At 37.6% G+C, this 25,389-nt stretch overlaps 1 protein-coding gene across 1 annotated transcript; it reads right to left on the reverse strand.

Annotated features, from left to right (window-relative positions):
- Positions 1-1,507: 1,507 nt before the first annotated feature.
- On the reverse strand, positions 1,508-2,340 carry LOC110638996 (probable calcium-binding protein CML23). Its single transcript, XM_021789743.2, has one exon. It carries the CDS (start codon positions 2,148-2,150, stop codon positions 1,674-1,676), a length of 477 nt encoding a protein of 158 aa, XP_021645435.1. The 5' UTR covers positions 2,151-2,340; the 3' UTR covers positions 1,508-1,673.
- Between the last annotated feature and the right edge of the window lie 23,049 nt (positions 2,341-25,389).

A 25,389-nucleotide genomic window follows, 5' to 3' on the forward strand; every position in this document is an offset into this window, starting at 1 on the left:
ACATTAGGTTAGAGGATAGAAAAAAAAAAAAGGGTAGACCTAAATTGACTTGGAGGAGAGTAGTACAATATGACCTAAAAGTATTACACATTTTTGAGGATTTAACCCAAAATCGTTCAGAGTGGAGAAAGCGAATCCATATAGCCAACCCCAAATTTTTGGGATAAAGGTTTAGTTTAGTTGAGTTTAAAAAAAGTGAGAATTTTGAAACCTTCAAAAATCTGACTACCTTTAAAAAACTCTCTTAAACAAATATTAGTACTTTTAAAACTCATCCCTTAACTTCAAAATATCAATATCATCATAGTGATCTGCTTCTTAAAGAAGATTTATCCTTCATTAAAAATTACTAAAATTATTTTTATAGATGTTATATTGTAATTCGGAGAGATTTTTTAATTTAAAAATTTACTATTATATATTAAAGAAATTTTTTTAAAATAAAAGTAAAATTTATAAATTTTTAATAATAAATTAAAATTAAAAAATAAAAGTAAAATATGAAATAAAATTTAAGTATCAGCTATAAAGTTCAGAGGAAGAACACGATGTTGGGGTCTAACTAACCACGTCTTGTGACTCCCAACTGCAGCATTGAATTTAGCTGCAGTCAGCCAACCAAAGGAAAGGAGTAAAGGATCTAAAAACGCGTGTTGATGTTATAACTTCAGGTCAAAACCTGAAAAAGCAGTTCTCTCGTTTTCTTTCCTTCCAGAATGGTCAAGAATTCATAATACCTATTTCACTCACCAACCGTACGTGCTGACAATCATGGCCGCACATATTGCGTGAATTACATATTTTTCTCACCATAATTCCACACCAACAATTCCCATCTTATACTTAATTAAATCTATACGACACCATAAAAATATTTCTGATATTTCATATTCCATGGACCACATTTCACTCCCAACCAATTTTCCTTTGTTATCATTATCATGCTAGGCCTAATCAGTCTGCAAATCAATCATTATTAACATTGAACCGCTTACCAAGTCAATATAATAAACCAACAAATTAATCAATCGCTAAAATGTAAATCAACTAGCAGTGAACAGTAAATTATTATCCAACTAATTTTTCTAGATGTTGTGTGAGGCACAAGACCAAGAGAAAGTCTCCTCATTCCAAATTCTCGAAACCTATTTTCATAATAATAAATTATTATTTTATTAAAAATAATTTATTTTTATATATTTATACATTTAAATATTATAATTTTAATAAAAATATATATATATTATTAAGATTATATTTAAAACATATATTTTTTAATTTATAATTTATTTTTTAATAAATTAAAATTAAAAAAAAAAAATCTTCCCAAGAAACTTGCCTCAAACCACCCGACGAGAAAATTTTCACCCTGCTTTCGATCTCGTATGAGACGGGGATAGGGTAGCAATTCCCGCCAGTTGCTATTCCTAACTTGCTAGAAATAAGCTACCTATGTTGCTTGGATTAATTAAAAAAAAATTGTCAATTAACCCTAATTGTGCAATAATTTTGGAAATCAAGTTCTTTTCTTACTTCTTATTTCACTAATACTTCTGCAATGTTTTCCCCGAGAATTCAAGGCAGAAACGACATTGGAAACTACGATAAAACGGTCCTAACTAAAGCCTTATTATTTACACATGCAAATTAAACCATGTAACTGTTGTTTAATCTTACACTAACCCGTTAGTCATCATCTTCTTAAACTCCTCGAAATTGACGTTGCCGTCGCCGTCTTGGTCGACCTGACGAATCATCTTAGTACAATCGCTCAACGTGCATTTAAGCCCAAGCATCCTCATAACCTTGTGCAATTCATTCGCCGAAATCAACCCATTCTTATCAATATCGTACATATCAAAAGCATCCTTCAGCTCCTTGTTCGCACCGCCGCTCTGCGTTGTTCCATCGGAGCCGCGCTGAATGAAGTCGACGAACTCGTCGAGGTCAATGTGGCCATCCCCGTCCTTGTCAAACTCCTGAATCATGCAGTGGACCTCCTCGGCTGATATTGTGGTGCCGAGCTCACCCAGGCTGTCAATAACCTCTGAGGACGAGATCCTTCCGTCGCCGTTTTTGTCAAACTTGTTGAATATTCTTCGTATTTCGTCCATGGAGCCGACGAGATTAGGAGGGCCTGATCTCGCCATTGCAGAAAGTAAGACGAAGAGGAAGAAAATGGAATGAGGAAGACGTTGTTTGCTATTTGGGCAATTGGGTGTATATACAGAGAGATTACAGAGTGGTTTCCATTTGAGTCAACACGGTTTAGACGCGTCGAGAGGATTAATTTCCCGTTTCTGTTTGATTTCTAGTTCAGGCTGGGCTGTGATTGGCTGCGAGTGGAGCGGCGGGTTAAAGAACCTGTAGCATTTTGACACGTAGAATAAAAAGGTTAATATTCGATGCATTGCTGCCCATGCCAATTTTTTCTCATATGCGTATAAATTTCTAATTGAAGTATAAGTTTGCGCGTGGAAAAAGTTAGACTTGAATGTAAATCCCAATGGGAAGCCCAGTGGGGCCAATCAATATAGTGAAATTTTTCCATCTAATAGTCAATTTAAATTTTATATATAATACAGTATTGATTATTTTTATTTATCATATTTAATTTTTATATAATAATAAATAATAATTAATTTATTCTTTATCTCACTTAAAAAATTATATAAATATTTATTATATTTAATAAAGATAAAAAAATTAAAATTAACAAAATAATTAATACTTCTTTATTTTCTAAATTTAATATATAATTTTAAATAAAATAAAAATTTAAATATGATAAATAAAAATAAACATAGATAATAATTAATATTATATATTAAAAAAAACTCTGTAATTATATAATAAAAAGATTGGGACATATTATAAAAATAAAATTTAAGGATTAAATGCTAAATATTGTTGGAATTTAAATATTAGAATTATATAATATAAAAATAAAATTTAATGACTCTAAAATGCATGTTGTTTTATGTAATTTTATGAATGTAACTATCATCAAACATTATCTAATATTTATTATCCACGTGCAAATTGATATGATCCCCAATTATTCACATATAATATGATTGATTAAATAGCTGGAGTAAAGCATGAGGCATGTTAGCTGCATTTACAATAATAGACAAGTAGCGTGCTTTTGGAGGGGAGAAATTATTACATGCACTCGGTATATATGTACCATTTCTCATAATCATGTGTGATCATTCTTCATATCATAAAGAGGACTCATTTTTTTATGAGAGATAACACTATTTTTTAGTATTTCTGATGTATCTAATAATTAGCGGAAGACAGCTTCATTTATGATTTCTCAATTTTGTGATATACTACATCTACTTATTTTTATTTATTATATTTAAATTTTTATGATAATTAAAAAAAATTGAATAATCTCATTTCTATAAAAACATATAAGTAATTAATTAAATTACCCTTTATCTCATCTAATTATTCATTATATACATATTTATTATATTTAACAAAGGAAAAAGGTAAAATTGAAAAAAATATATAGTTAATGTTTATTAATTTTCTAAATACAATAGATAATTTTGAAAAAAAAACCTCAAATGTGGGGATGGAGAGAGTATATATATATATATATATATATATATATATATATATATATATATATATATATATATATATATAAGTAAGAAGCACTTGCAAGATCAAATGATTGGGAGCCAAGAAGCCAATGTACTATAGAAACCTTCTCTCTTGTTTATAGAGAGAAATTTCTCTTGAGTCTCGATTTTCTCACAGAGGCTCCTCTTCCTTGTCGGTTGTCCCCTGCTCCATTTAGACAAGGGACGACTTTATTTCCCTTGTTCAGAGAGTGAATCTCTCCCTTCTTACCTCGAGGCAGGGTGTATATAGATTTTATTTTCCTGCTTAAGTGTTTTGTTTATAGATATGAGTTTTTCTTGGTGAGGAACTACAAAAAGGATATGCTTTAGTGAAGGTTTTACCTCCAACAAAGCTTATTGTGTCTCGAGCTATTTACTAGTTTGCCAGGTGAGAGGGTGCTCTAAAGAAGTTTAAGAATGGCATATCTAAGGTGTTTCCACCAACTACTTTTTTGGTCATCGACCCATAAGGCTTAAACCATTAGAACTCTGCCATTTGTGTCATGACCAAGCCTATGGGCCGGACCGGCACTAAGACCTGGGCCAGCCTAAAACCCCCAAGGCCCGTAGTAAGCCTAACTATTCCTCAACCCAACTCTAAGGCCCATTTGGGCTCAATTTCAAGAATTCAACCGGATAGAGTCCGGCCATAAAATAGACTAGTTAACGGGGAGTTTTTGTCTTGCCCGACCTGTAAACACAATATAATATAAACTGGGGAGCTCAGCTCACCCTCGACATAATCAAATATCATAAAAATAAATGAGAGCTCGGCTCCCTCATTCAATCCAACCATACATGCATCTAATAAGTTTATAGGTCCAACATGACAAATATATTACAGACCTAAATCAAATAAATTGTAACACCATCCCTGTAGCAACTCCGTACATTCCACTGTTTCGGTGACCAGTGTCAGTCCGGACAGTTAGAACGTCCGAAAAAATATTTAACGTCCAGAAAAATATTTAAACTAAAGTGAGGAACCATAATTAACTCAAATATTAATAAGAAAAATTTAGAAAAAATTTTAGAAATAAAATACAACCAAGTTAAATGATCCGGTGCCCTAGCGATGGGTAACCCAATGGAAAGTTGTGGTTCTTGCAACTAGGAGCCCTAAACCAGAGGGAAAATTCATAAAATAATTTTTGAGACTCTAGAGAAGGGTCATTGAGGTTTCTATGACATTAGAATGCTAAGAAAATGCTTAGAAAATTTTTTTTCAATCGGTACAGACGATTTTGGCTCAATAAGCCAAACGGAGGACATTTTGGTCATTTCGTCTTCAGAGATGATTTTTGGCCGACTTGTCCAGTTAAGTAAATAATTATTATAACATAATATGTGAATAAATATTGCTAAAAATTAAATTGAAATTTAATAGACAAGAAAAGAAAAGAAAATTAAAGGAATTAGAATTATGACATCATTATGATGTCATTAAAAATCCTCCCACCCAATCAAACTTTGACACATGGCATTAACTTATTTAAAATGACTTAATGGGCAGAAAAAAAGAAAGAAAAATCAGTTGCTTTTTCAACCTTTGGGCAATCAAAAAACGTAGAGAGAGAGAGAGAGAGAGAGAGAGGAAGGAAAACTCCATTAAAGCTTCACCAAGCTTGAGTTCACCAACGAAATCACCCCAAAACCCTAGCACAAATATTTACCCTAACACCTAGAGCAAGTCTTGGGCAGCAAAAAGAAAGAGAAAAAGAGGAGTTCTCAAGCTTTGGGAATTAGCTAAATCAAGGTTAGTGTCCAAACTTTTGCTATTTTGATTAAATTCATATTTAATGGCATGAAGTAAGTAGGAAATGTAAGAAAACAAGATAAAAATGTGTGTGTGTGAACTCTAAAAATTTTGGCAGCTAGGGTTAGCTAGGGTTTGCTCATGTAATGGTTTATTAACCTTGTAATGGTCAATTAGTGACCATTTGAATGTGTGTGAGAAGGAATTGAAGTGAGTAAGGATGTTGGATTTGAGTTTAGGTGAGCTGCCTTGGCTGACCTGTAGGACTGAGTATGAGTCCAGCAGGTTTGGGCAGTTATAAATGGAGTTGTAGAGGTTCAATTGGTGCAAGGACAATTGGACATGAAACTAGACACATAATGACACAACTTTGGTGGAGAAACCCTGCCCAGAAAACCTAACTAAGTTGGCTTAAAAATTGCCCTAATCCGGGTGACTTGCATTCTGCCTGGGCAAAATGACCAAATAAACAGTGTCTATTCATTTGGTCATAACTCAGTGTAGAAAGGTCCAATTGACCTAAAATTTTACTATCAGAAAGCTGAGACATAGACCTAAAACTTTCATGAAGAACACAAATCCAAATTCTGACCATAACCTAGTCAAATTGCCAACCAAACTTAGATTACCAAATCTTGCAGAACCAGTTTTGTCCAGAATTTTGGATTCTGTCCAATCTGGCCAGTTATGGTGTTTAGGCCATAACTTGAGATACAAAACTCCAAATGGAGTGATTCAAAAAAGGAAATGTAACTAGACAAAATAAGGAACAACTTTTACGAAGACAATTTTATCAAATTGCTGCTGTACGAATGACCAATAGAACAGTAAATATGAGGCTTGAAATCTGAAAATTTTGAATAACTAACACTATGCTTAGAAATGGTATTGGCAACCAATACCAACAATTTTAGAATGCAAAATGTGATATATTGGGAGTATTAGAACCAGTGTACCTATTGTCTATGTAAAAATCAACATTTTAGTTGACTAATGAAATGAATAGTAACACTTAAACTTAAATTTCAAGAATTGAAAATTTTAAAAGTGTAACATGCCCTAGTACACCTAGTAAGATTGGTTTGGATAGGTTGGCATGCCAATAGGGTTCAGTTAGCAGTACTGCACATGGCATTATGCCATTCTGTGATTTCATGGCTTTTAGCCATTCTGTCATTATGTTGATACTTGGCCTTGTGCCTAATGTTATTACAGCTTATTAGCTGTTCTGTTGCACACCGGGAGATACATATGTGACCGATGGTGTGACGGCCCGAGGTACTTGATACCCAGTGCCAGTTTACCCGTTTATCCAGTCCAGTCATCCGGTATAAGTTACTTGGGCAATCAAAAATGAAAGTGGATAAATTTAATGAAATTATGAATATAAAAAATACAAAATAAATAAGATTACCAATAATGATCGAAAAATTATCTGTATAAGACATCAGACCATACACTGCATATTTATTTTCTGTTATTTCTTTTTATTTTATTATTGGCACCACTAAGCATCATTGCTTAGCGCGTTGCTTTCTGCCACGCGTAGGTTCTGGAGAGACTGACCGAGAGCTCAGTAGACCACAGACTGGGTGAGACCTCCTGCAGCTCTGCATAGTGTCCGTGTCACCTCACCGTCATTAGTGCATTGGTAGGACTAGGTTTTACTTTGATATTTTGTAATTAACTTTTACTTTCTCATGTGCAATTGAAACTCATGTAATGTATTTTGGTATTAATGTAAATAGTGAGAATTGTGTTTATGAATGAAAAAAATTGAATATTTATGTATGACTTGTATATGAATATCATAAGAAATGAATGATTGAGAAATGGAAATGTTATTGAACAATATTGAGATTTTGATGACGAAATAGAGTTTGGGATTGATTGAGAATTTTGGAAATGTTTTTCTCAGGTTCCGAAAAACTGTTTTCTCCATTTTTACCCGGTACTCTGCCGGATTTTCTATAAAATTTACGAAATCTCAAATAAATTTATGTTCTTCATAAATGATTTAAATGAATTATACTTCACAAATTGTATTTCATAACTATGAAAGAAATAAATAAGGAAGGATGAAAATAATTAAAATGATTGAAAAAAAAATAGTGTTCCGGTACACTATGTAGCATATCTTGCTCAGCTACATTGTAGACGAGTAAAGGGTGTCACATTTAGTGGTATCAGAGCACGGTTTAGGTGTTTCTGGGCCTAGATCGAGTCCATACCATGCATTGTATTTGTAAGAGTCGAGGTGACACTAATGCAGATATGTTTGTCTTTGTTATTTTGAATAGGATATAGACCCCCCATCTCAGAGGGCAGTTAAGGAGGAAGTGGAGAGTCATGCTCCACCTGCAGCAACTGAGACTGGGGGTAGGGGAAAACTTGCTCCGCCAGCTCCAGTAGAGCCTATTCAGCCTCCACAGGCCATGTTCCAGCAAATGGCCTAATTCTTCAGACAAATGGCTGGGGTAATACCACCACCACCACCTCCACAGTAGAAATCATACCTGGAAAGACTGAGAAAATTTGGAGCAGTGGATTTCTTTGGCAAGAGAGAAGATGATTCTGTTGCAGTCGAAAATTGGTTGAACAGAACAGGAAGGGTTTTAAAACAACTCCACTGTACTCCAGAGCAAAACTTAGAAGCTGTTGTATCTTTGTTGCAAGATGATGCATATGAATGGAGGGATACGGTGTCCAGTGAAGTACAGCCATAAGTAATAACTTGGGACTTCTTCCTCTCATAATTCAAGAAGAAATATGTGGGTAGTGTATACCTAGAAGAGAGAAGAAGAGAGTTCATTAATTTGAGGCAGAGACAGCTGACAATGGCAGAGTATGAAAAGGAATTTGTCAGGATGAGCTGCTACGGAAGGGAGATAGTCCCTAATAAGGCTGAAAGGTGTAAGAAATTGGAAGAGGGATTAAATGACAATATAAAAATCATGATCACTGCCTTGGGAATCACAGACTTCACCAAGTTAGTGGAAGCTGCAATAAAAGTTGAAAAGGTTAGAATAAGTGAGCGCACTGTAAGAGAGAGACAAAGAAAAGAGGGGCCCGGGTTAGTCTAGTTCATCTCCTGCACCTGGGAAGAAGTTCAAAGGTCCACCTGCACAGAGTTCAGTCGCCTCAAGGTCGTGGTCACCTCGGGGCCTGAGCCATAGTTCACCCCTAGGAGAGGTCAGTCCACACCATCAGTGGGCAGCTCTCCAGGGACGGGGTTCAGGGGATTAGCCCCAGCATCTTCTGCATGTCCGCATTACCTGAAATGGCATAAAGGGGAGTGTTGGAGAGTGACAGGTGCCTGCTTAAGGTGTGGGTCGACAGAGCATCAGTTGAGCAACTGTCCACGCAGAACTGCTACAACTGCTCTAACACAAGCAGACAGACCTACTCCTGCACCACAAAGGGGTAGGAAATCTGGTAAATCTGAGGCAGTGGGACCATCACAGAGACCTGCATCTGAGCCAGCAGAGAGGCCTGAGGGTAGACCATCTGTCAGAGCCTATGCCATGAGAGCTCAGGAGGAGCAAGATGCCCCGGACGTCATCAGGGGTACGTTCTCCCTCTATAATACATCTGTGCATGCATTGGTGGATCCAGGATCCACTCATTCATACATCTGCATCAACCTACTCGTAGAAAGGGGGATACTAGTAGGGGAGAGTGACCAAGACATCCTGGTCACTAATCCATTGGGCCACAGTGTAGTGGTGAACAAAGTGTAGAAAGGTTGCCCGTTAAGAATTCAGGGATATGAATTCTTAGCAGACCTGATTGAGTTGCCTTTCCATGAGTTTGACATGATTTTGGGAATGGACTGGTTATCACATCATCAGGCAATGGTTGATTGTAAATTGAAGAGAATTTCCTTGAAAACTCTTGAGGGTAATGAGATCCCAGTTGTGGGGGAAAGGACATATTTCTTGTCCAATGTCATCTCAGCCACGGTGGCAAGAAAATTGATGAGAAAAGGCTGTGAAGCCTACCTAGCACATTTGGTGGATACGCAGGCTAAGCCAGATCTATGTGACATACCTACAGTAAGAGACTTCCCAGATGTGTTCCCTGAAAAATTGCCTAGCTTGCTACCAGAAAGGAAAGTCGAATTTGCTATTAAGATACTGTCGGGTACAGCACTAATCTCTATTACTCCTTATAGGATGGCACCCACAAAATTGAAGGAACTGAAAATCCAATTACAGGAGTTACTGGATAAGGGGTTCATACGCCCCAGTGTGTCACCATGGGGAGCTCCAGTGTTGTTTGTGAAAAAGAAGGATGGGACTTTGAGGTTATGCATTGATTACCGGCAGTTGAATAAAGTGACAGTGAAGAATAAGTATCCATTGCCTAGAATTGATGATCTGTTTGATCAATTGAAGGAAGCATGAGTATTTTCCAAAATTGATCTCAAATCAGGGTATCATCAGTTGAGGGTAAAGGATGTAGATGTGCCAAAGACTGCATTCAGGACCCGGTATGGGCATTATGAGTTTCTGGTGATGCCCTTTGGCCTAACAAATGCACCAGCAGCATTCATAGACCTTATAAACCGTATCTTCCATCCATACCTAAATCGGTTTGTAGTGGTCTTTATTGATGATATTTTGGTGTATTCCAAGATCAGTGAAGAACATGATGAGCATTTGAGCATTATTCTGCAAACCCTGAGAGAAAAAAAGCTGTATGCTAAGTTGTCCAAGTGTGACTTTTAGTTGAATGAGATTGCATTCCTTGGACACATAGTGTCAGCTGATGGGATTAGAGTGGATCCCAAGAAAATAGAAGCAGTGATGGAATGGAAGCCTCCTAGAAATACAACTGAGGTCAGAAGTTTCTTGGGGCTAGCTGGGTATTACAGAAGATTTGTGAAGGGATTTTCTTTAATAGCTGCTCCAATGACCAAGTTGTTACACAAGAATGTCAGATTTGACTGGAATGACGAGTGTCAAGCTAGTTTTGAGAAGTTGAAGGCTATGTTGACAGATGCACCAGTGTTAACACAGCCAGTGTTGGGGAAAGGACTTTGTGGTCTACAGTGATGTCTTGCATAATGGGTTAGGGTGTGTATTGATGCAAAAGGAGAAGGTGGTCGCCTATGCTTCCAGGCAGCTAAGGTCACATGAACAGAATTACCCTACCCATGATCTAGAGCTTGCAGCAATTATTTTCGCACTGAAGATATGGAGGCATTACTTGTATGGTGAAAAGTGTTACATTTACACAAACCACAAAAGCCTAAAATACTTGCCAACCCAAAAGGAGCTCAACCTTAGACAGAGGCGATGGATTGAGTTCCTAAAGGACTATGATTGTGTGATTGACTACCATCCTAGGAAGGCAAATGTAGTTGCTGATGCTTTGAGCAAAAAATATATCACCGCTCTGAGATCATTGAATGCCCACCTATCTTTGGCTCGAGATGGAGCTATTTTGGCTGAGTTGCAAGTGAGGCCAAACCTGTTACAGCAGATTTTAGATGGGCAGAAGGTAGATGAAAAGTTAATGACTATTGTGAGTAAAGTCTCAGAAGGGAAAGTAACTAACTATGAGGTAAAAGTAGATGGGTGTCTGTACTACAAAGGAAGAGTATGTGTACCAGATAATGGGGAATTGAAAGCCAATATTCTGAAAGAGGCACACACCAGTGTTTATGCTATGCACCCAAGAAGTACAAAAATGTATCATGATCTGAAGCTTCATTATTGGTGGCCTGGTATGAAGAAGGACATAGCTGACTATGTGACTAAATGCTTGACATGTCAGCAAGTCAAGACAGAACATCAAGTTCCATCGGGTTTGCTACAACCTATACGCATACCTGAATGAAAATGGGATCGAGTCACTATGGATTTTGTAAATGGTCTACCTCTCACCCAGAAAAAGCATGATACAGTATGGGTGATAGTAGATAGATTGACGAAATCAGCACACTTTCTGCCAGTAAGGACTGACTACTCATTGGAGAAGTTAGCAGAATTGTATATTAGTGAGATAGTTAGATTGCATGGAATTCCACTTTCTATCATATCTGATCGAGACCCAAGGTTTACATCGAGATTTTGGAAGAAGTTGCATGAGTCCTTGGGTACACAACTCCACTTCAGCACAGCTTTCCATCCTCAGACGGATGGGCAATCAGAAAGAGTAATCTAGGTAAACAATTGAAACCAATTGAATTAATACAAATATTGAACTGAAATGATAATAATAACGTGAAATATATGTTAGGTCCTTGAGGATATGCTAAGGAGTTGTGTCATTGAGTTTGAGGGAAGTTGGGATAGATACCTCCCACTGGCAGAATTTACATACAACAATAGCTACCAAGCTAGCATACAAATGGCCACGTATGAAGCGTTGTATGGGAGAAAATGTAGAACTCCAGTGTGCTTGACTGAATTGGGCGAAGATAAATTAGTAGGGCCAAACCTGATGATATAGACTGAGGAGAAGGTAAAGCTAATCAAAGCCAATCTGAAAGTTGCCTCAGACAGACAAAAATCCTATGTTCACCTGAAGAGAAAAGAAATAGAGTATGCAGTTGGCGACAAAGTGTTCCTTAAGGTGTCACCGTGGAAGAAGGTACTAAGGTTTGGAAGAAAAGGTAAGTTAAGCCCTAGGTTCATTGGCCCACATGAAGTCATTGAACGTGTGGGTCCAGTGGCCTACAGGCTAGCTTTACCACCAGAGCTGGACAAGATCCACAATGTGTTCCACGTTTTTATGCTAAGAAGATACCGCTTAGATCCTTCACATGTCATCTCCATGGAAGAAATTGAAGTACAACCTAATTTGACATATGAAGAAGAACCCATACGGATCTTGGCTCGGGAAGTGAAAGAGTTGAGGAATAAGCAGATTCTACTGGTGAAAGTGCTTTTGAGGCACCACAATACCGAGAAGGCAACTTGGGAAAGTGAAGAGACGATGAGGCAACAGTTCCCTCAACTGTTTGCATCAGGTAAATTTCAAAGATGAAATTTAAATTAGAGGGGAAGAGTTGTAACACCCTCCCTGTAGCAACTCCGTACATTCTACTGTTTCGATGACCAGTGTCGGTCCGGACAGCTAGAACGTCCAGAAAAATATTTAATGTCTAGAAAAATATTTAAACTAAAGTGAGGAACCATAATTAACTCAAATATTAATAAGAAAAATTTATGAAAAATTTTAGAAATAAAATACAATCAAGTTAAATGATCTGGTGCCCTAGCGATGGGTAACTCAGTGGGAAGTTGCGGTTCTCACAACTAGGAGCCCTAGATCGGGGGGAAAATTCATAAAATAAATTTTGAGACTTTAGAGAAGGGTCATTGAGGTTACTACGACATTAGAATGCCAAGAAAATGCTTAGAAAATTTTTTTTTCAATTGGTACAAATGATTTTGGCTCAATAGGCCAAACGGAGGACATTTTGGTCATTTCGTCTTTAGAGATGATTTTTGGCCGACTTGTCCAGTTAAGTAAACAATTATTATGACATAATATGTGAATAAATATTGCTAAAAATTAAATTGAAATTTAGTAGACAAGAAAAGGAAAGAAAATTAAAGGAATTAGAATTATGAAATCATTATGATGTCATTAAAAATCCTCCCACCCAATCAAACTTTGACACATGGCATTAACTTATTTAAAATGACTTAATGGGCGGAAAAAAAAAGAATGAAAAATCAGTTACTTCTTCAACCTTTGGGTTGTCACGACCCAACCTATGGGCCGGACCGGCACTAGGACCTGGGCCAGCCTAAAGCCCCCGAGACCCGTAGTAAGCCTAACTGTTCATTAACCCAACTCTAAGGCCCATTTGGGCCCAATTTCAAGAAACCAACCGGACAGACCGCCATAAAGTGGACCTTTCAACGGGAGGTTTTGACTCACCCGACTGTAAACAAAATATATCATCAATTGGGAGCTCACCACCCTCCACATACTCATATCGGCATAAAAATAAATGGAAGCTCAGCTCCCTCATCCAATCCATCAAACATGCATATAATTTTACAGGTCCACATGACAATTTATATTACAGACCCGAATCATTTAAATATTTCTAACACATGCGGAAATTCTAGGAGTAAATAAAATTACAAAACTATTGATAAACAACCTGCGAAGGAGAAAAGCAGGTTAACCACAATAAAATCCTCGAGAAAAATATTGAACAGGAGTGAGCGTTCGACTCAGAGAGTAAAATATCAATTTTAACCATAATCTCTATAACTATCTAAAACTAATGCAACCTGTGGAATGAAGTGCAACATCAGCAATAAATTCACATCATAACATCAGAAAGGTAATTTGGAGCACTCACACACCCTGTAGTATCAATCATAACATATGGGAGCTGATCCCCTATACAGCTCTCTTAAATCCAACCCGTGCGGCGAATTACTCAAGCTCGGACTTCCACTTAATAACCAAATCGAGGGTCCCAGCGAATTACTCAAGCCGTGACTACCCCTCGAAGGATCGGGTCCCAGCGAATTACTCAAGCCGTGACTACCTCGTCCTATCCATAGTCCACACCACATCACACGCACGCCAACGCACGCACACTGCTCCAAATTACCACAACAACATCCATGGCACATCAACAGTTATGAATGCAACATAAATCGTGCCTAGAGTTTAACTACATAAATATATGCATATAAGTGATGCATGGGCATGCTTGAACATATAATAATATCGAAATTACAATTAAAATTAATATTCTACTTACAGACTTGACGACAATCAGGGCGGAGGAAGAAGGCTCACCGACAATTTTTTACAATCATTTAATAAATCGACTCAATACAAACAAAGAAAAAGACCAATACGTCCTAAGTCGTGCCGAAAATCCGGCAGAATCTCCCCTATACCTAGGACCTACCCAACCTGCAAAAGGGCTCAAAACACACTTCTATATCCGCAATCCATATATCCACAACTCAATCACATCACACAGCCCCTCGTGGGCCCATCAAATCAATCATTCATCACAATATGTAAAATTTCAATTTAGTCCTTATAATTGATCATTTTTGCAAAAATTGCTCAAATAAGCTCTAAAAATTATAAAACTCTGCCCCACGGTCCTTAGAAATATTACTAAGCTATTGCAAAAAGAATCGTAATTTTCTAAGCTACCACGAATATTTTATGGATTTTTAATCCTATTTAAGCACTAGAAAATTACGAAAAAGCAAGGTTCGGGTTTACCTTTGCCAATTCCGACTTCGAACGCTCGGGATGCCTGACAATGGTGGGGTAGCCAAAACCTCGATCCAATTCGGAGACTTTTCCGGTAGCTGGTCTATCTGGCCGGAAATTCACAGATCCGGACAACTGTCGAATTTCCGCGAATTGAGGATACCTACACGAAGCCCAATAATAATATATAAAAATCAGGGGTGTTACATTCTTCCCCCCTTACAGAAAATTCGTCCTCGAATTTTACACAAGGCAGAATAAAGTACATTATTACACATTAAACAGATAAGGGTACTTGCTACGCATGTCCCGTTCTGACTCCCAGGTGCACTCTTCCACTGACTGGCTCCTCCACAAAACCTTAACCATAGGGATCTGTTTTGATCTTAGCTGTCTCACTTGGTAGTCCACTATGGCTACAGGTTGCTCCTCAAATGTCAAGTTCTCCTTTAGTTCTATTACATCCGACTGTAGTACATGAGAAGGATCGGGAATGTATTTCCTGAGCATAGAGATGTGAAACACGGGAACGTGAGAAAGGTTGGGTGGTAGCTCCAACCGGTAGGCAACTGCTCCAACTCTATCAGTAACCTCAAAAGGTCCAATATACCGAGGTGCCAACTTGCCCTTCTTTCCAAATCTCATGACTCCCTTCATTGGAGAAATCTTCAGGAATACATAGTCGCCATCGCAAACTCCACATCCTCCGTCTGGGTCCGCATAACTCTTACGCCATCAAAATCAAGCTACTGCTCGATTAAAGGAACTATCTCTGAAGTGTACTGCACTAGGTCTACATCATGCACCTTCGCTTCCCCCATTTCCGTCCAACACAGAGAAGACCTATACTTTCTTCCATATAGTGCCTCACAGGGTGGCATCCCTATACTGGAGTGATAACTGTTGTTGTAGGCAAACTCCACCAAAGCTAGCTGCTCATCCCATTGACCTCCAAAATCCAAAACACTCATGCGAAGCATGTCTTCCAGTGTTTGGATTGTCCTTTCGGACTGTCCGAGGGTGGAAAGCCGTACTGAAGTTCAACTGTGTGCCAAGTGCCTCCTGCAATTTTCTCCAAAACCGAGAAGTGAACTGGGGCCCTCTGTCAGATATTATGGAAGCCGGAACTCTATGCAATCTGACTATTTCTCGAATGTAGAGCCGGGCGTACTGTGCCACAGAATATGTAGTCTTCACAGGCAAGAAGTGAGCTGATTTGGTTAGGCGGTCTACAATTACCCATATCGAATCATATCCTCACGTGGTACGAGGCAACCCAGTCACAAAATCCATAGAAATCATTTCCCACTTCCATTCTGGGATAGGGAGCTCTTGCAACTTCCCGACGGTCTCGGTGTTCAAACTTCACCTTCGACAAGTCAAGCACTTGGACACAAAGTCGCTATGCCTCTCTTCATGCCATTCCACCAATAGCTATCTCTCACATCATGGTACATCTTGGTGGAACACAGGTGGACATCATGAGTGTATAGTGTGCCTCTCGCATGATTTCATTCCTGAGGTTGTCCACATTGGGCACACATATCCTAGAACCTTGCACTAGGGCGCCATCATTGGCAAATCCAAACTCACCACCTTCACCCTGCTGTACTCTTTCTATGATCTTCATTAATTGTTGGTCTCGTGTTGGGAAACTCTAACTCTATCTCGCAAGTCTGGCCTCACTGAAAAATGAGCCAACAAGACCCCCTCATCTGAAAGATCTAGGATTAAACCTTGATCCATCAACTCATGTACTTTCTGAATCAACGGTCTCTTCTCTGCTGAAATGTGCGCCAAACTGCCAGAAGATTTTCTGCTTAAAGCATCTGCTACTACATTGGCCTTCCCAGAGTGGTACCGATGGTGCAATCATAGTCTTCCGTAAGCTCCATCCATCTCCTCTGTCTCAAGTTTAAATCCTCTGTTGGAAGATGTACTTCAAACTCTTATAGTCGGTGTATATCCCGCACACTTCACCATACAGGTAGTGTCTCCAGATTTTTATTGCAAAGACTACAACCTACATTTACAAATCATGGGTTGGATAGTTCTTCTCATGCCTCTTCATTTGCCTTGAATCATAAGCCACTACTTTTCGATTCCGCATCAAAACACACCCTAGGCCAACTCTAAAGGCGCCACAAGACACCTGTATCCTTCACCACTCATAGGTAGTGTTAACACAGGGGCAGTGGTTAGACACTCCTTATCCTCATCATTATAACTGACTCTATCGAGCTCTCTTCCTGTCCTTTGGATCTTATCCACTTCCCTTTTCCTATTTTTGGTATTGTTGGTATTTTTTCAACCTGCTGTACTTATTCCTTAATTTTAGTCCTATCTCATCCTTACACCTTTTCCTTCAAAGATGTCTATCCCATCATCAACTTTAACTTTCTTTTTATTTCTTAGTCTTATCTTGATTACTAGTTTCATTACTTCGAGAATTCTAAACCTATGATTTACTCCTACCAGCACATTCTTCACCTTATGTAACACTTATAATTACTCATAGAGAATTTTTTTTTGTACCTCCTTATTTCCAACTTAACTATCAGAACATTATCATTCCCTACCAGCCTTAGTAGGAAATTGATTATCCTGGATGAATATGAGCCCCATAAACTATAAGTTCCATCTGAACTAACACGGCTGTAGGAAATATGTGTCATGCCTTAATTCCAAACAAGATACTTCACGTGTTCATTCTCCTTAATATAATCACATATACTACATATAGCTTTCTAAACTTCAACCTCAAATTATCCACCAGCAACAATTTCATCTATTGAAACTCATCCATAAATAGTACTTCCTCTAGCTCATAGTTTAAAACGGTGGCAAGCCTTGGTAGCTAACTCCTTTTGACTCCTGTCATTACTCTGTTCGTCCTTTTATACTTAATACTAGGTATGCACTTACTGTCATTCTCATATCAGGAAATTATGTATGAATTTGTGCCTACCAAACTCTCAATAACTAGGTCTCCTTGACTCGCTGTTCCTTATATAACCTTCTAGAACCAAAAGCACAAGCTAAACTTGAAAAGAAAGAAAATATCCTCTTATATTCAACTACACCCGATTGTCATATTATAACGTTTCACCTAAGTTTCTTGGTCTTTCTCTCCAAATTTCATCATCTCCTAGCACAATTATGCTCTACCTATAAGGTATCATCTGCATAAACCCTTTACCGTACCATTTTCCTTCTTGACATAATATTTTATAATTTATTAACTTTACTTATACTCGACCTATGATTCATATCTATCATCGTTTTTATTGTGCCCTTAACTTTTGTTGATTCCTGAAAGATTTCTCTCACTAATAAATTCTTCCAACACTAATTCCACCCTTATCTAGGGTCATTAATTTGATCCCTTAGACGGCTTTTATTCAACTTACTGCTTACTAACTTCTCTTTCTCTACCTATTTAGGTAGTCCGCAATACCATCGCACACCTTCTAACATTTACTCATTATTATTGTATTCCATACCCCCATCACTTTTCTCACTAATGTGGTCCCATTTTGGGTTTTCCATCCTTGTCATTCTCCTTGCCAAGAATAACACTTAGCCTATCCTATATCTTAACTTTGTTCCTTTTATTATACGCTCTTTAGGTTGTCCTTTCATTTATTTCCTTTGTCTTACCCAAAATAGAACTTGACTATTCTATCCCTGGTTCCATTCTTCTTCCTAACATAACAGCTGTACTTGCTAACTATATCTTTCAGAGTTTCTATCGCGTTATCATATGTCCTGCTACTCAGATTTGGTCCTTTGACCACTCTAGCTAGTACTTCCACTAGAATTTAGATTATATTGCATCCGCAATCAATTGTCCAAACTTTCATTCTGCACTTTCTTTATCCATTGGCCTTACGTGATTTATCTTCACTAATTTATTACTCTTAACACTATTATAATTAGATTATACTATTGTTTTGAATAATTTGAAATTAGAAAGGAACTCACAAATTCTGATCATATTTTTATTGTATGATCTCTATTCTTATCCTTTAGCTTACATAATACCCTTACCACCTCGAGAACCGATTACGTAGTAATTTTATTTATTTGTCATTATTATTATTATCCATGTTTACTCAATTAGCCAAAACTTAAGGTTGCACCCAAACCCGTCATCCAATTCAAAGGATTTACATCCATCGTGATCGATTATATATGATTCCTATAATAGAACTTGCATCCTCTGCAGGATACCCGAGCCAACTATTCTCAACCACACTCTACAGTCCTATCTTGGGCACTATTTTGTTGGTCACCATTATAAGAAATAACTTTCGATCCCTTCTAAAAAGATAGGACTATACCTAACTAACTTGCAACAAAGATACTACATTTACCACCTTGCCCAAAACCATGTCAAATTAATGACTCTCCTATCATATTATAGCTCTGTGAATCATCAATTCATAGTTTCGACCTTCTCTATGTAGTAGAGTTGTACTTTATTCCATACTCATACACACAAGGGATACTATTCTCACTCTATAAGTATCACCTTTAAATAGCAACTAGTCCGAAACCACAGGTCTTAAGGCAACTCTTGATGTAACTCTAGCTCATCTTTGGAATAGCGAGTCACTGACTCTAGTTATCACCCAACTGTGACCTTTCAATATTCTAACTCTAGACTCTTAACCAGGAGTTCCCAACTCCTCTGCAAATATAGAACTCGCATAATCACCAAAGCAGACGACTGCAAACATCCTCATCATAAGCACTACAAGGAAGTACGCCTCTACACAATAATCTCATGTCGGTACTATAATCTGCGACTTACAGGCGGACATCGAGAACATTGTATAGTTACTACGATACGTCTGACGGACTAGGTCTCCTAATTTCTTATCTCTCCGAATCTTCTATTATCACAAACTTATTATGATGGGTCATCTACCGATGACCGCCAGAGTGGTATCCTCATCCTTATCCGGCAATTGTACTTTTAAGACTCACTTTTATGTACTCGTGCCTTACGAAATGGGCACACCATTTAAACCCATCGACAAAAATATAACATTTCTTAGAGTACGTATCCTCATGATAGACCTCACATGTCTACTAACTCTATTTCACATTTCGTGTACTCCACGAAAATCAAGACACTAACCGAGGTAATCTTATATTTCGAGGTATAACGTAGAATCTAGAAACAAAGAATTACAGCAAAACACGAAAAAAAATCCTATACTCGCATGTGACTCCTAGTAGACTCTTCCCAACACTTAGATAATTTTTCCCTATGAATGGAGCCTAAGCTCGATACCACATTTGTCACGACCCAACCTATGGGCCGGACCGGCACTAGGACCTGGGCCAGCCTAAAGCCCCCGAGACCCGTAGTAAGCCTAACTGTTCATTAACCCAACTCTAAGGCCCATTTGGGCCCAATTTCAAGAAACCAACCGGACAGAATCCGGCCATAAAGTGGACCTTTTAACGGGGAGTTTTTGACTCACCCGACCTGTAAACAAAATATATCATCAATTGGGGAGCTCAGCTCACCCTCCACATACTCATATCGGCATAAAAATAAATGGAAGCTCAGCTCCCTCATCCAATCCATCAAACATGCATATAATTTTACAGGTCCACATGACAATTTATATTACAGACCCGAATCATTTAAATATTTCTAACACATGCGGAAATTCTAGGAGTAAATAAAATTACAAAACTATTGATAAACAAACTGCGAAGTAGAAAAGCAGGTTAACCACAATAAAATCCTCCTGTAGCCTGAGAAAAAAATATTGAACAGGAGTGAGCGTTCGACTCAGAGAGTAAAATATCAATTTTAACCATAATCTCTATAACTATCTAAAACTAATGCAACCTGTGGAATGAAGTGCAACATCAGCAATAAATTCACATCATAACATCAGAAAGGTAATTTGGAGCACTCACACACCCTGTAGTATCAATCATAACATATGGGGTGATCCCTATACGCCTCTCTTAAATCCAACCCGGTGCAATTACTCAAGCTCGGACTTCCACTTAATAACCAAATCGAGGGTCCCAATTACTCAAGCCGTGACTACCCCTCGAAGGATCGGGTCCCAGAATTACTCAAGCCGTGACTACCCGTCCTATCCATAGTCCACACCACATCACACGCACGCCAATGCACGCTGCTGCTCCAAATTACCACAACCACATCCATGGAACTTTACCATTTATGAATGCAACATAAATCGTGCCTAGAGTTTAACTACATAAAGATATGCATATAAGTGATGCATGGGCATGCTTTAACATATAATAATATCGAAATTACAATTAAAATTAATATTCTACTCACAGACTTGACGACAATCATTGTGGCTGGCGGAGGAAGAAGGTGTCGGCTCACTGACAATTTTTACAATCATTTAATAAATCGACTCAATACAAACAAAGAAAAGACCAATACGTCCTAAGTCGTGCGAAAATCGTGAGAATCTCCTATACCTAGGACCTACCCAACTGCAAAGGGCTCAAAACACACTTCTATATCCGCAATCCATATATCCACAACTCAATCACATCACACAGCCCCTCGTGGGCCCATCAAATCAATCATTCATCACAATATGTAAAATTTCAATTTAGTCCTTATAATTGATCATTTTTGCAAAAAGCGCTCAAATAAGCTCTAAAAATTATAAAACTACTTGCGGTCCTTAGAAATATTACTAAGCTATTGCAAAAAGAATCGTAATTTTCTAAGCTACCACGAATATTTTATGGATTTTTAATCCTATTTAAGCACTAGAAAATTACGAAAAAGCAAGGTTCGGGTTTACCTTTGCCAATTCCGACTTCGAGAACGCGCTCGGGATGCCTGACAATGGTGGGGTAGCCAAAACCTCGATCCAATTCAGAGACTTTTGGTCTATTCGGAAATTCACAGATCCGGACAACTGTCGAATTTCCGCGAATTGAGGATACCTACACGAAGCCCAATAATAATATATAAAAATCGGGGGTGTTACATGGGTAGCCAAAAAACGTAGAGAAAGAGAGAGAGTAAGGAAAACTCCATTAAAGCTTCACCAAGCTTGAGTTCACCACCCAAATCACCCCAAAACCCTAGCTTCCCTTCACAAATATTTACCCTTACACCTAGAGCAAGTCTTGGGCAGCAAAAAGAAAGAGAAAAAGAGGAGTTCTCAAGCTTTGGGAATTAGCTAAATCAAGGTTAGTGTCCAAACTTTGGCTATTTTGATTAAATTCATGTTTAATGGCATGAAGTAAGTAGGAAATTTAAGAAAACAAGATAAAAATGTGTGCGTGTGTACTCTAAAAATTTTGGTAGCTAGGGTTTGCTCATGTAATGGTTTATTAACCTTGTAATCGTCAATTAGTGACCATTTGAATGTGTGTGAAAAGGAATTGAAGTGAGTAAGGATGTTGGATTTGAGTTTAGGTGAGCTGCCTTGGCTGACCTGCAAGACTGAGTATGAGTCCAACAGGTTTGGATAGTTATAAATGGAGTTGTAGAGGTTCAATTGGTGCAAGGACAATTGTACATGAAACTAGATACATAATGGCACAACTTTGGTGAAGAAACCCTGCCCAGAAAACCTAACCAAGTTGGCTTAAAAATTGCCCTAATCCGGGTGACTTGCATTATGCCTGGGCAAAATGACTAAATGAATAGTGTCTATTCATTTGGCCATAACTTAGTGTAAAAAGGTCCAATTGACCTGAAATTTTATCAGCAGAAAGCTGAGACATAGACCTAAAACTTTTATGAAGAACACAAATCCAAATTCTGATCATAACCTAGTCAAATTGCCAACCAAACTTAGGTTACCAAATCTGGCAGAACTAGTTTTGCCCAGAATTTTGGATTCTGTCCAATCCGGCCAGTTATGGTGTTTAGGCCATAACTTGAGTTACAAAACTTCAAATGGAGTGATTCAAAAAAGGAAATGTAACTAGACAAAATAAGGAACAACTTTTATGAAGATAATTTTGTCAAATTCCTACTATACAAATGACCAATGGAATAGAAAATATGAGGCTTGAAATCTGAAAATTTTGAATAACTAACACTAAGCTTAGAAATAGTATTGGCAACCAATACCAACAATTTTATAATGCAAAATGTGGTATGTTGGGAGTATTAGAACCAATGTACTTATTTTCTATGCAAAAGTCAACATTTTAGTTGACTAATAAAATGAATAGTAACACCTAAACTTAAATTTCAAGAATTGAAAATTTTAAAAGTGTAACATGCCCTAGTACACCTAGCAAGATTGGTTTGGATAGGTTGGCATGCCAATAGGGTTCAGTTAGCAGTACTGCACATGGCATTATGCCATTCTGTGATTTCATGGCTTTTAGCCATTCTGTCATTTCATGGCTTTTAGCCATTCTGTCATTATGTTGATATTTGGCCTTGTGCCTAATGTTATCTGACTTATTAGTCATTACATTTGCCTGGGAGATACATATGTGACCGATGGTGTGACGGCCCGAGGTACTTGATACCCAGTGCCAGTTTGCCTGTTTATCCAGTCCAGTCATCCAGTATAGGTTACTTAGGCAACCATAAATGAAAGTAGATAAATTTAATGAAATTATGAATACAAAAAATACAAAATAAATAAAATTACCAATAATGATCGAAAAATTGTTTGTATAAAACATCAGAACATACACTGCATATTTATTTTCTATTATTTCTTTTTATTTTATTATTGGCACCAATAAGCATCATTGCTTAGCACATTGCTTTTTGCCACGCGTAGGTTCTGGATAGACGGACCGAGAGCCCAGTAGACCACAGACTGGTGAGACCTCCTGCAACTCTGCATAGTGTCTGTGTCAGCTCACCGTCATCGGTGCATTGGTAGGACACTTGGTTTTATTTTGATATTTTGTAATTAACTTTTACTTTCTTATGTGCAATTGAAACTCATATAATGTATTTTGGTATTAATGTAAATAGTGAGAATTGTGTTTATGAATGAAAAAAATTGAATATTTATGTATGACTTGTATATGAATATTATAAGAAATGAATGATTGAGAAATGGAAATGTTATTGAAAAATATTGAGATTTTGATGATGAAATGGAGTTTGGGATTGATTGAGAATTTTGGAAGTGTTTTTCTCAGGTTCCGAAGAACTGTTTTCTCCATTTTTAGCCGGTACTCTGCCGAATTTTCTATAAAATTTGCGAAACCTCAAATAAATTTATGTTCTTCATAAATGATTTAAATGAATTATGCTTCACAAATTGTATTTCATAACTATGAAAGAAATAAATAAGGAAGGATAAAAATAATTAAAATGATTGAAAAAAAAATGGTGTTCCGATATACTGTGTGGCATATCTTGCTCAGCTACACTGTAGATGGGTAAAGGGTGTTATATAAATATTTCTAACACATACGAAAATTCTAGGAGTTAACAAAATTATACAAATATTATAGACATTGTTAGATGACCTGTGAAGAAGAAAAGCAAGTTAACCACAACAATAATCCTCTTGTAGCCTGGAAAAATAATGAACAGGAGTTAGCGTTCGACTCAGAAAGTAAAATATCAATTTTAACCATAATCTCTATAGCTATCTAAAGCTAATTCACCCTGTGAAGTGAAATGCAACATCGTCATAAATTTCATACAAATCACATCAAAAAGGCAATTTGGAGCACGCACACACCCGATAATGTCAAACAATACATATATGGGAGCTGATCCCCTATATAGCCCTCTTAATCCAACATCTGCCAGCGAAGATCTCAAGCTGAACTTTCGCTTAATAAACCAAATATGGGGTCCCAGTGAAGATCTCAAGCCGTGTTTACCCCGAAGGACCGAGTCCCAGCGAAGATCTCAAGCCGTGTCTACTCGTCCTGTCCATATCCAGTACCATATCACACGCACGCCAACGCACGCACACTGCTCCAAATTACCACAAACAACACCCATGATAATTTATCAATTAAGAATGCAATATAAAACATGCCTAGTGTTTAACTACATAAATATATACATATAAGTGATGCGTAAGCATGCTTGAACATATAATAATATCGAAATTACAATTAAAATTAATATTTTACTCACAGACTTAACCGCAGTCACTGTGGTGGTTGGGCGGAGGAGAAAAGCTGTTCTGGCTCACCTGACAATTTTATTACAATTATTTAATACATTTTACTCAATACAAACTGAGAAAAGACCAAAGATGTCCTAAGTCATGCCGAAAATTCGGCAGAGTCTCTTCTATACCTAGGACCTACCCAACCTGCAAAAATGCTTAAAAACGCACTTCTATATCCACAAACCATATACCTATAACTCAATCATATCACACAGCCCCTCTTGGGCCCATCCAAATAGTCGTCAATCACAATATGTAAAATCACAGTTTAGTCCTTATAATTGACCCTTCTTGCAAAAACTACCCAAATAAGCTCTAAAAATTCTAAAACTTTGCCCCACGGTCCTTAGCAATATTACTAAGCTAATGCAAAAAGAATCATAATTTTCTGAGCTATCACGAATATTTTATGAATTTTTAATTCAATTTAAGCACTAGACAATTAAGAAAAAGCAAGGTTCAGGTTTACCTATGCTGATTCCGACCTAGGGGACACGCTCGGGACATCTGACAATGGTGGGGTAGCCAAAATCTTGACCCAATTGCAAGACTTTTTCAGTAGCTTGTCTTTCTGGCCGGAAATTTACAGACCCAGGCAACCGTTGAATTTTCGCGAATTGAAGGTGCCTAC

Source organism: Hevea brasiliensis, chromosome 9 (assembly GCF_030052815.1).
Source record: "Hevea brasiliensis isolate MT/VB/25A 57/8 chromosome 9, ASM3005281v1, whole genome shotgun sequence".
In the NCBI taxonomy this organism is placed as follows: domain Eukaryota; kingdom Viridiplantae; phylum Streptophyta; class Magnoliopsida; order Malpighiales; family Euphorbiaceae; genus Hevea; species Hevea brasiliensis.